Source organism: Oncorhynchus kisutch, linkage group LG11 (genome assembly GCF_002021735.2).
Source record: "Oncorhynchus kisutch isolate 150728-3 linkage group LG11, Okis_V2, whole genome shotgun sequence".
In the NCBI taxonomy this organism is placed as follows: domain Eukaryota; kingdom Metazoa; phylum Chordata; class Actinopteri; order Salmoniformes; family Salmonidae; genus Oncorhynchus; species Oncorhynchus kisutch.
In genome coordinates, this window is record NC_034184.2 from 73,582,429 (window position 1) to 73,597,543 (window position 15,115).

At 43.2% G+C, this 15,115-nt stretch overlaps 1 protein-coding gene and 1 long non-coding RNA gene across 11 annotated transcripts; one reads left to right on the forward strand and one right to left on the reverse strand.

The window, feature by feature from the left end:
* The first annotated feature begins 3,256 nt into the window (after positions 1-3,256).
* LOC109899276 (uncharacterized) lies at positions 3,257-10,884 on the forward strand. 10 transcript variants are annotated; one of them, XR_004211753.1, is made up of 9 exons: positions 3,269-3,405; positions 4,748-4,809; positions 5,007-5,057; positions 5,282-5,517; positions 5,767-5,817; positions 6,035-6,791; positions 6,938-7,018; positions 9,191-10,354; positions 10,456-10,884. It is a non-coding gene; the product is annotated as an uncharacterized LOC109899276 (long non-coding RNA). The 10 variants fall into 10 exon arrangements; XR_004211755.1 differs by having other exon boundaries at positions 10,573-10,884; XR_004211752.1 differs by having other exon boundaries at positions 3,274-3,405; positions 9,191-9,376; positions 9,513-10,884.
* mcmdc2 (minichromosome maintenance domain containing 2) lies at positions 6,910-15,049 on the reverse strand. Its single transcript, XM_020494341.2, has 13 exons — positions 14,863-15,049; positions 14,490-14,620; positions 14,140-14,395; positions 13,918-14,040; positions 13,591-13,692; positions 12,861-12,999; positions 10,929-11,156; positions 10,530-10,735; positions 10,161-10,327; positions 9,503-9,682; positions 9,209-9,351; positions 7,998-8,107; positions 6,910-7,496 (listed from the first exon to the last, which is right to left on the reverse strand). The coding sequence occupies exons 1-13, from the start codon at positions 14,957-14,959 to the stop codon at positions 7,327-7,329; spliced, it is 2,052 nt and encodes a 683-aa protein (XP_020349930.1). The 5' UTR covers positions 14,960-15,049; the 3' UTR covers positions 6,910-7,326.
* Between the last annotated feature and the right edge of the window lie 66 nt (positions 15,050-15,115).

A 15,115-nucleotide genomic window follows, 5' to 3' on the forward strand; every position in this document is an offset into this window, starting at 1 on the left:
GAGCTGAAGATCACTGAAGTCATGATTTGACCTCCCAGTTGTTTTGAACTCGGCAAGAGGCCACTTCTATTAAAGGGAATGTTCGGGATTTGGGCAATTAATTTAAAAAAATGTATCTACTTCCCGAGAGTCAGATGAACTGGATATAATTTTTATGTCTCAGTGTTCAGTTTTAAGTAAGCTGCCAACTACCGTGAGCGCAATCGCTAACTACTGGAAGTCTATGGGAACAGCTAGTAGGGGAAATCGATAAAGGGCCTCATTGCCAAAATCCCAAACTATCCCGTTAAACTATAGCATAACTTTTGAGAATTTTAGCTTTATGAAGTTGATATCGAATGTTCAGAGATCAATTTAGAAAATGCACTTTTATGTAGGCTACTCAGACACTGTTACACTTCTGAAATGTGCAAATTGGAAACTTAGCACAATATTCAAAAGAAAAACTATTAGTTATGGTTTTAAAGGCCCAGTGGAGTAAAACAATTGATTTCCCCGTGTTTCATATACAATCAGTAGCCAGTTTATTAGGTACACTCATCTATACTGAACAAAAATATAAACACAACATGTAAAGTGTTGGCCCCATGAGCTGAAATAAAATATCCCAGAAAATGTCCATTCCTATCAAATTTTGTGCACCAATTTGTTTACATCCCTGTTAGTGAGCATTTCTCTTTTGCCAAGATAATCTATTCACCTGACAGGTGTGGCATATCAAGAAGCTGATTAAACAGCATGCACATCACACAGGTGCACCTTGTGCTGTGGATTTTTTTTAAACAACACAAATGTGCAGTTGTCACAACACGATGCCACAGATGTCTCAAGTTGAGGGAGTGTGGAATTGGCATGCTGACTGCAGGAATATCCACCAGAGCTGTTGCCAGATAAGTCAATGTTCATTTCTCTCCGTCGTTTTGTAGAATTTAGAAGTACGTCCAACCGGCCTCACAACCTCAGACCACGTGTAACCTCGCCTGCGTGATCGTCTGAGATTAGCCATCCAGACAGCTGATGAAACATGTCTGTAATAAAGCCCTTTTGTGGTGAAAAACTCATTCTGACTGGCTGGGCCTGGCTCCCCAGTGGGTGGGCCTATTCCCTCCCAGGCCAACCCATGGCTGCGCCCCTGCCCAGTCAAGTGAAATCTTTACTATTGCCAAGATAATCCATCCACCTGACAGGTGTGGCATATTAAGAAGCTGATTAAACTGCATGATCATTACACAGGTGCACCTTGTGTTGGGATAAAAAAAAATTTTTAATGCAGTTGTCACAACACAGTGCCACAGATGTCTCAAGTTTTGAGGGAGCGTGCAATTGGCATGCAGACTGCAGGAATGTCCACCAGAACTGTTGCCAGAGAATTTAATGTTAATTTCTCTACCATAAACCACCTCCAATGTCGTTTTAGAGAATTTGGCAGTATGTACAACCACAGACCACGTGTAACCACGCCAGCCCAGGACCTCCACATTCAGCTTCTTCGCCTGCAGGATTGTCTGAGAACAGCCACCCGGACTGCTGATGAAACTGAGGAGTATTTCTGTCTGTAATAAAGCCCTTTAGTGAGGAAAAAAATTATTCTGATTGGCCTATGCCCTCCCATGGCTGCGTCCCCGCCAAATCATGTGAAATCCATAGATTTATTTCAATTGACTGATTTCAAGTTAATGTCACATGCACAAGTACAGTGAAATGCCTTTCTTGCTTTCTTGCAAACTCAAAACCCCAAAATGCAATAATCAGTAACAATGTAATACTAGAAAAAAACAGGAGAAGAACTGTAACTCAGTAAAATCATTGGAATTGTTGCATGTTACATTTATATATTTTTTCAGTATACTATCGAGTTGGACCCCCTTTGCCTCCAGAACAGCCTGAATTCTTCAAGGGAATGGATTCTACAAGGTGTCAGAAACATTCCAACGTTTGGTATCAAGGTACAATTGATACAATTTGCTACAATTGGTCTCATGGGACCTAACGTGTGCCAGGAAAACATCCCCCACACCACTACACCACTGCCACCAGCCTGTACCGATGACACTAGGCAGGATGGGGCCATGGTTTCATGCTGTTTACACCAAATCCTGACTGCCTTCAGCATGACGCAACAGGAACAGGGATTAATTGGACTAGGCAATGTTTTTCCACTCCTCAATTGTCCAGAAGAAATGTCTCCAGTGGGAACGCGATCACCAACGATCGCGTTCCCACTGGAGACGCTTCTTCTTATTTTTAGCTGATTGGAGTGGAACCCGGTGTGGTTGTCTGCTGCAACAGTCCATCCATGAAAAGGACAAACGAGTTGTGTGCACCGAGATGCCATTCTGCACACCACTGCGCCGTTATTTGCCTGTTTGTGGCCCGCCTGTGAGCTTGTACGATTCTTGCCATTCTCCTTTGACCTCTCTCATCAACAAGCTGTTTCCGCCCACAGGACTGCCACTGACTGGACGTTTTTTTGTTTGCCGCACCATTATCGGTAAACCATAGACACTGCCGTGTATGACAAGCCCAGGGGGCCGTCTGTTACTTAGATACTGGAACCGGCGCGCCTGGCACCGACGATCATATCACACTCGAAGTCGCTTAGGTCACTCGTTTTGCCCATTCTAACGTTTAATCGAAGCAGTAACCAGATGCCTGTCTGCCTGTTTTATAAAGCAAGCCACGGCCATGTGACTCACTGTCTGTAGGAGCGAACCGTTTTCATGAACGGGGTGGTGTGTCTAATAAACTGGCCACTGAGTGTGTATTTCCACACTAAGATGATAATGCCGTTTTAGTGTAAGAGCTGTCTGAAAAGACTGCCTGACATTTCTGACTGTTTTGGTGGGATGGAGTTTTGGCCTGCCTGTTGACCGTTAATAGACCAATAAGAAAGAGAGTTCCAAACCTCTCTGCCAATAACAGCTTTTTTTTCACCTTTCCCCTCCCCACTCAGACCACTCCCAGACAGTCCTAGAAAAACAATTTGTTTGAGAAATTGCTCTTTGCTAAGCCATCTTTTTGGCAATGTTAATTGAAAACCCACATTAAGGTACTTAACGTAAATTGTTACCCAGAAATGATTTGATAGTGAGATCAAAACGGCTGCATTGGACCTTTTAATTCAAATGAAAATTGCCAAAACACAAATACAATTAAAACACCGTTTTCAAAAGTTATAAAATAGACCTATTAGCTGCCTCATAATAATAGGTAAAACCTTGTAGGGTGTTTTTGGTAGTTGCCTGCGTGATGTGAGCTCAGACTGCGCATGCCAATAACGATGAAGCAGGAAGTCATCTTTCTCTGTGGAAGAACAACGAAGGAGGACGCATGGAGGTTGTATGCGCTCGCACCAATATTATTATTATGAGCAACAACTTGTTGAGTTCCCCGTTCAGGCAACAGGTAGGTGGCTAATAACATTAGGCAGTCGGTTTTATTCAATAATCATGCAAATTGGTGTTTTAGCTGGCTATATAAAATACCAGAACACTAGCATGTTAGCTAACCTGAATGTAACGTTTCCGCCGTCAAAATAAAGATGATATCCTTCCCTCTAAAAATGGATTCGAAATCATTTACGTAGTTTTCTGTAATATAATCGTCCCGTTTCAATGATACAATTTGATTGACTAGGTTAGTAAGCAAACCGTTTCCTTGTCACTGGTGCGCTGCGCTCGAGGGCCACGAATCAATGCCACTGATCACGTGAGTAGGCAGACTGTCGTGGCCATAATGTGGTAAGCGATAGACTGGTAATGTATGGATATTGTCTGGCAAAGGGTGCAGCTCATTAATGATTTAATAATCATTCATTTAGTTTGCTAATTAACCACTCCCCCCATGTTTATGCTCAAATTAGTGCATCCCGCAGACATTTGAGGCACTTTTGTCGGTGCATGTGGGCTGTTGGCAATCATACTATGGATAATTTTACCAAAATAAATTGACGGTTTACTCTTGGATCTTAGTATCATGTGTGAATGGAATGGGCCCATAGTAAAAAAATAAACGACTTATCGAACGGTGTATTTGGGCCTAAATGTCCCAGCAGTATTGTAATAAATCATACTGTCCGCTGCTTGTCCCAGATCCGATGATAAATGGCCCCTTTGTCATTTCGGCCCCTATTGTTAGTTAGGTTACTGCACACCTGCTCTGGTCACCGATCATCGGATACCACGGTGGTCTGTTAATTGTCTTCGCAATGACTTCATTGTGGAATCTCGACTTTGGACGTCTCAAAGGAGTAAAGGTCTTGGTTAAGGTCGTGATCTGCAGTTGAACCTTCCTTGGAAAGGCTGCCGTGTGGGCTTCCAGGGCTGCCGTGTGGGCTTCCATTGTGCAGTACTCCCAAGCTGTGTTAAATGTGCCCCCTGACCCTAAGTTCATTACTCATTTTAGCTGTCTAGTTGTGTTCGGAGTGCATTGGCTATTCCTTCAGTACAGCTTATCCATGCAAGATAAAAACCAATAGTGCCACACCAGTTACCTGGCAATTACTTGGGAGTACTATTTTTGGATGTCACTCAGACTTTTTCAAAGTGCAGAATGCTTCCCATAGATCTGAATGTGGCTCTTTTAATATCTTTGAATATCTGAGCAGTAGAGTTGGGTGCGATCTGAATCCCAGAATTAGCTTAACCTTGAATTTGGTAAACTCGAGAGCTGTGTAGGCTGATATGAGTGTTTTTTAAATATACAGCAGCAGGAATTTCACTTCAGGTTTTATGTATTTCTCTTATAGTGTTCATGGACTTGAAGGGTGTTGAAGGATCCAGACACGGATGCATCCTTTGTTGTACTGGAGTGAGTCATCCATTCTTAAACCAAGGTTTATTAAAAGGCCTAGAATATCATTTTTGCCGTTTACCCATCTAACTAAATTTGGTTGCTGAGACTAACTGAACTAACCAGTAAAATCACAACAATGACCATACCACAACTGTCAGTCAAATGTTATTTTTTATTTTTTTGTCACAAAGTTAATTCAGTTTTTTTCACAGGTTTTTCTTTTCTTTTTTTTCCACTTCTGGCTATGCCAGTAGTGTACTGAGGTGAGTTCATTCCTAACTATAAGCTATGCTCTGCTAGTCGGTTGTTCTGCTGGTACTGTGATGACTTCACACATTTGCCGTTTACCCATCTGACTAAATTGGGGTGTTGAGACTGTGACTAACTGAACCACCAGCATTATTCTAACTAAAGAATACCATTTCAACCCACAACATCTCGATTGGAGGCCAATGATCATCAGTATAACAATGTTTTTCTCCCACAGATTTGATTGGCAGGCAGGCTACTGAAGACGCTATAAGAGATCTACACCAGGGGTGTCACTCATTCCATAGAGAGCCTAGTGTCTGTGGGTTTTGGGTTTTCCTTTCAGTTAAGGCTTAGACAACCAGGTGATGGAGTGACCTTAACTCGTCAATCAAGTACAGGGAGCAGCGAAAACCTGCATACACTCTGCCCTTCGTGCAATGAGTTTGACATGCAATCTACATCTTGTTTTTGGTGAGTTAGGCCTATACCTTCTCGTTTCCACTGGCATTAACCGACTAGTATACAACCAGCCCACTTGAGTGGCCTGTTTGAAATCTGTTTTCCCTTCGGTTAATGTTGTGATGAGTTATAATTTTTGCCGTTTACCCATCAGACCATTATTGGGGTGCTGACAGTGTGACTAACTGAACTACCATTATTCTGAGATATTTTACATTGTCTATCAAATTATCATTTTAATAAGATTCTGTTCTTTTGTAGAGTTAATGGGCCAGGATGTATATTGAAGACTGATGTAGATATTGCCCTGTGGTGAGTAAAATATAATTTTTAATCTGAGGGACAAACATGTCTTTGATCGGCAAATGTGCACGAAACTGGAGTTGTGATGAGTTCTACATTTTGCCGTTTACCCATCAGACTAAATTGGGATGCTGAGAGAGACTTCCTGAACTACAGTATAATTGCTTGCATATTTTGCCTAACTACAATCAAATGATAGTCATGCTAATAGACTGTTCTCTCCTAGATTGGGTTTGATGATCCAGTATGTGGAATATGAAGACTTAAATCTCAACCCTATGGTGAGTTTGAGGGCTAAATAGCCAATTGGTTTCCTTCAGTCTTCTACTGGAGTTGTGATGACTTCTCACTTTTCCTGTTTACTGATCTGACTAAATTGGGATGCTGTGACTAACTGAACTGCCAATATTAGCATTGATCATTATAGGTAGACGCAGCGATATGGTATAGATGCAGCGAGTAAAGGGGATAGTGGGTCAATTCACAACTGAGTGTTGAAGCGTGAGCATCTTGCTTAGCTCAATATGTGCGGTGCACCTCGTGGCAGGGGCATTTTTGCAGGGTCTACCTTCAATCATTAAACCTGCAATCCCTGACTAAGGTTTGAGACTCTTATTTCATCATGCAGGATTGTTAAGCCTGCAGTAGGGGAGTTATTTCCTGGGTTGAGGTGTCAACTAAGATTTTTCTACCCGTGTTGATTCATTTTAAATGGAATTGATGCCCTTTCTGCTAATTTACCCTGCTGAAAAGCAATTCATTTGAATTACCAGCATTGTAACTAAACCCACAATGGTAGAAAGTTGTAGGTTGATGGCTAATCTCATTAGACAATGGTCATTTATTTAACTGATTTCTTCTATTCATTGACAATTCACAAGGTTTGGAAAGCGGTGCATGAACTCCGTACAAGACTATCACCCTATTTTCAACATTCTTGCCTGTCAAAAAAGCACAACCTTGGTCTGACTCCCCTGCTTAAGGTTAAATGTTTGTTTTATTCTGCCCTGTTATGAAATAAAATATTTTATGGTACATTAATCGCAATATATTTCTGCCTACATTGAAAAATATGAATGTTACAGTTCATGTATTAAGACCCTAATCAATGGATTTCAATTGACTGCAGGTACGTAGCCATGGGTTGGCCTGGGAGGGAGTAGGCCCACCCAGAATTAGTTTGATCACCTGTCTGGGTGGCTTATCGCAGGTGAGGCCGGTCGGATGTACTGCCAAATTCTCATTCAATACTCTGGTGGACATTCCTGCAGTCAGCATGCCAATTCCACTCTCCCTCAACCTGATATGTGGCTACAGCAATCATGCTCTTTAATCAGCTACTTGGTATGACACACCTGTCAGGTGGATGGATTATCTTGGCAGAGGAGAAATGCTCAATGTGACACGCTTTGTGCATATGGAACATTTCTGGGATCAATACGTTGCGTTTATTCTTCTGAGTAGCTCATTTCACCATTGAAATTCAATATAGAAAAATCCTTTAACTTAGCTGTGGTCCTATTCCTCCTCTGTGATGTAGCTGGCGGCCCCGGGTGCGTAGGCGTAGACAAAGTGCAGGATGCTCTGTTGGAGCTGCTCCAGGATAAGGTCTCTCCTGTGGAGAGCTTCCAGGTCACACAGGTCACAGGGAAATGCTGCGTCGGGTGGGATAACGAGCGCTGAGGCTCCTGTAGGTAGAGGGAGCAGTCCCCAGACCAACTATCAGGGAAAATCTAGACTGCAGTCCACACTGACTGCTATTACTAGAGCAAAGAAGATCATGGCCAGGATACTCTTGCCTGTAGCTATACCTGCATGTGACTGATAAATGTGATTTGACTATAGCTGACCCCTGTAGAAATCCCCACTCACTGACATTAAAGCAAGACCTAGGCATGGCTGCAGGATTCTTCACCATGCTCTGCTGATGTATTTTTCTCCCCATATACAGGAGTATTAAAGACTGCACTAGTTTGGGGGGGCAGGGGCTGCAGCACGGCTATGGACCTAGGGGTGTGGCACCCTAGACAAAAGAAAGGTTGGACTGCGACATCACTAGAAATGGTGCCGAGTCTGGAGGGGTTTGTTCTTGGACTGTTAATTAGCCACGATGTGTGATTTCAACATGGCAGCAAATGGGATCTATGAGTTTGGTTGCTGACTTGGCCTTCGGTCCTGTTGTGTCATACCATGTCTGAGAGTGATGGCGTTTTCACACAGCAGCACAGCGATCACTGCATCCTCCTCCAGCACTGTGCTTCTCAGACACAGCTTACTGTGGGCCTCAGCCAGGGAGATCCTGGAAGAAACATGCCAATAAAGACCATTAGAAGTAAACAAATGTCTAGTTTTTAGCTAAGCAGAATTTACTGTGAGTAATGGTACAGTTACTAACTGGCAATGAAATGCACCATGTAGGAACAGACCATCAGATCTGGAAAAACCTGTCTTAGTGATAAGCCATTTGTATATCTATATAGTGCCACTGATGAAATTGGGCAAAAATAAACCCAATCTGATGCCTACACAAAAAAGTCTAGACTCGGGCACCCATCTATTGGTTCTGTAAAAAAAAAAAAAAAAATCACCTTTATTTAACCAGGTGAACAAGTTCTCATTTACAATTGCGACCTGGCCAAGATAAAGCAAAGCAGTTCGACAGAGTTACACATGGAGTAAAAGTCAATAATACAGTATAAACAAGTCTATATACGATGTGAGAAGGCAAAAAAAGGCCATGGTGGCAAAGAAAATACAATATAGCAAGTAAAACACTGGAATGGTAGATTTGCAATGGAAGAATGTGCAAAGTAGAAATAAAAATAATGGGGTGCAAAGGAGCAAAATAAATTAAATACAGTAGGGAAAGAGGTAGTTGTTTGGGCTAAATTATAGATGGGCTATGTACAGGTGCAGTAATCTGTGAGCTGCTCTGACAGTTGGTGCTTAAAGCTAGTGAGGGACATAAGTGTTTCCAGTTTCAGAGATTTTTGTAGTTCGTTCCAGTGATTGGCAGCAGAGAACTGGAAGGAGAGGCAGCCAAAGAAAGAATTTGTTTTGGGGGTGACTAGAGAGATATACCTGCTGGAGCGTGTGCTACAGGTGGGAGATGCTATGGTGACCAGCGAGCTGAGATAAGGGGGGACTTTACCTAGCAGGGTCTTCTAGATGACAAATGAATGATTGCGCTCCACCTTGTGGAGAAATATGACATTACAGAGAACACTTCTAAAGCTGCAGGTGCCCTGAGAATTTGAAGGGCTTTTTCTCTTATACATAGTTAAATCGGATTTGACAAATGCCCAAGTTAAACACTAAAATAAGTAAAAGGGTGATGTGTATAAATATTAAACATGGTATTTTTTTTATGAATAACCCTCAGCGTGTGGTAGGCCCTTACAGTAGCTTGATGGAGGCCACAGACACCTTTGCACCATGGCCCGAGTCTGAGCGGACCCTTCTGCTGGCCATGTAATAGCCATGGATCATCATCTCTGCCCCAGGGCTCAGCTCTGTCTGGATCCTCTGGGTGTGGGCCAGAAGCTAGGGGAAGGAAGAGAGCACAATGGTAAGTCAATGTTGTCTGTCACAAAGCATCTAAAAGTGTGTGGATGTATTTTTTTTTTTACATGTGCCATAAATGACATGAAAATATAAATATAATTATAGTGTGTACAGTATTGTGTGGTTTTACCTCCTTATAGTCCTGTGTGGTGAACTGCATGCAGGATGGGTAGAGGGGCTCTCCGGGCTGCACTGCCTGTCTGAGGGTGTGCACCGTCTGGGCTAGCAGGGCCTGCTTTCCCCCTGCTTCCCGACACAGGATCACCAGACCAAAGGCCTCAGCCAACTGAGCAGGGACCGGGCCCATGTCCTACACACACAATGGATCACAGATTTTCATGTGGCTGGTAGCTAATTTTGTTAAAATACCTAAACATGGAAGTACTATATTTACCACTAGAGTACTGTTTCTTGTCCATCCTGAATAGGCACAGGCCAAAGTGGAAGAGAACCTGAAAGCGTTTGTTTGGACAGCAGCCTGTTCCATTCCGTAACTACATCCTCTGAAGAGAGTAAATTGTCTCCCCATCCTGCTTTGCCTACATAAAGCAAACGCCTAAACAGACAATTGGCTGGCTCAGATTTGACATTTCGGGAACACATATTTGCCAGTGCTGAGTGCTATTGGCATTGTGTGGTAGGAGAAAAGGTTTCAAACTGCTCACATGGAATAGCATTGTTGCAGAATCACCATATCAGACAACAACCCAATGGGGGCACTCACATTTATCAAGTGCAGTAGTCCAATAAATTTGAATGGTAATGTAAATTAAACAACTATGACCCACCACTGTTCCCAGCACTGTACTGTCAGTCCTGGTGGTCTTGTTTGAGGGAGGTGTGGAGTCTGCCAAGGCCCAGAAGCTGCACTGGACAGGGAAGGAGATCTGCTGGTCAGCATCCTCTCCATACTTCTTCCCTGGGATAATCACAGACACTGTCCGACTCTCCAGAGCTGGGTGGGGAAGGAGAGCGGTCAAAGGTGAACTAACTGTTGGGGGTGGATAGAAGGCCAAGGCCCCGTGTGAAACCAGTCCCTTGGGCTATACACTCAAATAACTTACTCTATACTTTGTGTCACAGGAGGTGCCATAATGTTGCATTGCTACAGCTGTATCAGACTGGCTCCAGGCTACAAGGTAAGCAGGGCTCTGTACCTGACTGAAGTGCGTCCATCTTGTCTTTCCTGTGGTGGCCCAGGTCCCCGAGCATGCAGACGCCCCCAGTGGCCAGCAGGGCGGAGCCAGCGTGGATGTTAGCCGTTCCCGCTCCATGTTCATCACGAGAAAGAGAGGCAAACATCTCCCCTGTTGCAGGGTGTCTCACCCCACGGCCAGCCAGACCCAGGCTGTACGTCATCAGCCTAAGACGGGGGTAACGGAGTCTGGCTCTCAACTATTTATTTATGCTGTTGACTTGAATATAGGCATAGTATAATTTTACTGTAGTAATGTTATTGTTTTGGCCATTGTATTGTGCTTCCTAAGAACATGATTGATTGACTGATTCAGAGATTGATTAATTGACTGTCTGACTGAAGCATTATAATGCAGGACCTTTCCAGTATGAGTGTGTCAGTCGTCAGGGCTAGCAGGTCCAGGCAGTGCAGTGAGTCTGGGTTGTCCTCCCGGCCCTGGACCAGGCTGAGCAGCAGGCCCAGCTTCAGAGTGCTGTACAAGCCCGGGGGAACCACAGGGGATCCAAACGTGTTAGCCACAATGGCAGAGAATCTCCAGGGGGAACAGGCTGTTGCCGTCAACAGGGCCTGGAAGTTAGAGCTGATGGTGCCCGTGTCTGGGGGGTGTGGTTGAAGGAAAAGAAGAGGGGTGAAATGAATCTACTGGACTGTGAGGTGTCATTGAATATACAGTACCAGTCAAAAGTTTGGACACCTACACATTCAAGGGTTCTTTATTTGTTGTATTTTCTACATTGTCGAATATTAGTGAAGACAAACTATGGAAACAATCATAATATATTTTATTTTAGATTCTTCAAAGTAGCCACCCTTTGCACACTCTTGGCATTTTTATTTTATTTTACCTTTATTTAAGTAGGCAAGTCAGTTAAGACCTGGAATGCTTTATTAACAGTCTTGGAGTTCCCACATATTCTGAGCACTTGTTGGCTGCTTTTCCTTCACTCTGTGGTCCAAACCATCTCAATTGGGTTGAGGTCAGGGGATTGTGGAGGCCAGGTCATCTGATGCAGCACTCCATCACTCTCCTTGGACAAATAGCTCTTACACAGCCTGCAAGTGTTTTGGTTCATTGTCCTGTTGAAAAACAAATGATAGTCCCACTAAACGCAAATCAGATGGAATGGAGTATTGCTGCAGAATGCTGTGGTAGCCATGCTGGTTAAGTGTGCCTTGAATTATAAATAAATCACTGACAGTGTCACCAGCAAAGCACCATCACACATCCTCCATGCTTCACGGTGGGAACCACACATGCTGAAATCATCCGTTCACCTACTCTGCATCTCACAAAGACACGGCGGTTGGAACCAAAAATCTCAAATTTAGAGCCAAAGGACAGATTTCCACCGATCTAATGTCCATTGCTCGTGTTTCTTGGCCCAAGCAAGTCTATTCTTCTTATTGGTGTTCTTTACTAGTGGTTTCTTTGCAGCAATTCGACTATGAAGGCCTGTTTCAAACAGTCTCCTCTGAAGAGTTGATGTTGAGATGTGTCTGTTTCTTGAACTCTGAAGCATTTATTTGGGCTGCAATTTCTGAGGCTGGTAACTCTAATGAACGTATCCCCTGCAGCAGAGGTAACAATGGGTCTCCTTTTCCTGTAGCAGTCCTCATGAGAGACAGTTTTTTTCATAGCGCTTAATGGTTTTTACGACTGCACTTGAAGAAACATTTTCTGGATTGACTGACCTTCATGACTTAATGTAATGGTGGACTGTCGTTTCTCTTTGTTTATTTGAGCTGTTCTTGCCATAATATGGACTTGGTCTTTTACCAAATATAGGGCTATCTTCTGTATACCAACCCTACCTTGTCACAACACAACTGATTGTCTCAAACTCATTAAGAAGGGGAAAAAATCCACAAATTAACTTAACAATTTAATTGAAATGCATTCCAGGTGACTACCTCATGAAGCTGGTTGAGAGAATGCCAAGAGTGTGCAACGCTGTCATCAAGGCAAAGGGTGGCTATTTGAAGAATCTCAAAATATATTTAGATTTGTTTTACACTTGGTTACTACATGATTCCATATGTGTTGTTTTTATGTCTTCACTATTCTACAATGTAGAAAATAGGTCAAATAAATAAAAACCCTGGAATGAATAGGTTTGTCCAAACTTTTGACTGTACTGTACTGGTCTGGTATAAGCAAGTAAGAGGTCACAGTCCTCACACACATACATGTTCCTTATGAATGGCTTTCTCGGAGTAGCTGAAAATCAGACCTATAGATTCTGAATAGGATTTAATGTAAGCTGATCTGTACCATTGTAAGCATGCATATAGGTCTTTACATTCAGGCTCCCACGGTTGAACGCTATTGGCCTCAACACTCCAGGTGACGTTGGGCCAATGGTGGACATGGGCCGGTATGCCCAGCACCCTGTACAGACGTCCAATCCTCATGGAGTTACACAGCTCATCTACAATGTTGTGAGGGAAACAGAACCATAACACTCAGAGGGGTTGTCCGGTTCTGCCTTGCTTTTTCCTAATTATTTGAGGAACATGCAAGGCACCTACACACCCCTGCCAAGAGCAACACAGGAACTAGGCCCTTGGAACAAAGATCTCACTGTGTGTGCGTTGTGTGACCCAACTAATGAGTGTTTCTTACACTTATTAACATATATGTTTAGTAACGTGATCTAGCTGTGTTGAATTCCTCCAGAAGACTAGGTCAACAGAATATGCTAATACTGGCACTGAGAATCACTGCTCTCTCAGGGGTAATGGCTGGACAATGTTATTGGAGGGCACAGGAACACCTAATATCTCACCCAGGGGCACTACTGCGTGGCTGGCTACTCAAACCTCTATTTTAACTCTTCCCCCATTGGATTTTGGCTCCAAAATTACATTTGTCATGGAAAAGGAAGAGAAAATTCCTAACAAACTTCTAAGTTACTTTTCTAAGGAGAAAAAGTCAAATCTATTAAAAACGAAATCTTGACTTGCAATATGTGAACATTACAAAACTTTTGGGCGAAATGATCATTATTATGTGAGCTTACCTCTGAGAAACAGGGTGACAGACTGGTACCTGAGGGCACTGGGAGGATGGACTTTCAGGACATCCAGTGCTTTAACATGGATCAGCTCTACAAGCTGCTTGTCTGTTTCCAAACCACATTATATTTACATTACAAAAGGTCAGTCATTTAGCAGATGTTCTTATCCAGTGCATCCATCTTAAGGTAGCTAGATGAGACAATCACATTCAAGTCCATTTTCTTCAATAAAGTAGCTGTCAGCAAAATCAGCTAGTAAGAAACGACGAGCTACATGTAAGAATGGCATGTGAGGCTACTTCATCAGGTATCATTTAGGGACATTCTCACCCCCCAGGACCCGGAACTTGATGTCCTCTTTGAGGTGAGAGGAGCAGAGCAGGCAGCTGAAGTCACTCCTCACTGTGGCTGACTCAGTGGCTCCGGGTGCGTGCACTCTGATGTGATGGAACCCTGAGGATAACATCATATTACAGAATTTGAAATAGTTTTGTAAATGGCATTACCGTGATGTTATGAAAACAGAAATAGGTTACTTGTAATCAGGCCTACCTGTTGAGCAGGGACAGTCCTCCTCAGAACAGAGAAACCTGGCTCCCTGAGTGTACTTGGAGACCCTAGTCATCGCGATGGCCAAGCCCTCCATGGCAACAGGCCTCATGGGGCCATAACCACAGGGAAACTCACAGAGGTCCAAGGTGTACTCAGGGAACGGAGGTAGGTGTGTAAACTTCAGGATCACATTCACCTGACTTTCTGTGTGGATTTTCTCTATGAGGGAGAGTGTCTTTATTGACAGAAAACAAACCTGAAAGAGTGACAAAAAAAAACCAAATACCAGTATGTTCAAAATTCAAGGTTTGATTAAGGGGTAATGTAAATGGGAGATGTTTTGGACTTACAGATTGAAACAGTGCTGTAGCTTTGAGGGGGTCATTGAGAACACAGTCACCCAATCTAGGATCCAGTTCGATTAGGTCTGAAGGGTTCACACGGATACAGAACCGATACACAGCTTCATTTCGCTGGATGTCTGAAGGGAATGGGTGATTGATGTAGCTGTTATAAAGTCAACTCTATCAATTTACATAACCATATCAGTTATTTAACAGTTTGCTGTCATCTATGAAGGACTGCGTCTCACGTGTCACCACATCCTCCAAGTGGGTACAGGGTTGCCTAGGTTACCCTTTCCTCAGGAGTCCCATTAGCTAGCTAGCTAACACTGACCGAAAGCTCTCGCTAGCTAGCCTACCACTGGCCCTTAAAATTTACCGTTGAATGGTTTGCAGTCTTCAGCAAGTTGAAGAAGAGCTCCACTTCTGTCTAGAAAAGACAAAACTGACTCTTTCAGTAAGAAAACGTCTTCCATTTTCTGTTACCGACTGACTAACGTTAGCTAAAGAGTTGGCTGAAGAGACTAGTCACACAGTCAAGATATCACGCGACTTGATCATTTGAACTGTGCTCGCTAATTTGAGTGCACAGACAGACAAGTCCCCCCATCTCCGTAATAAACAAGACATCG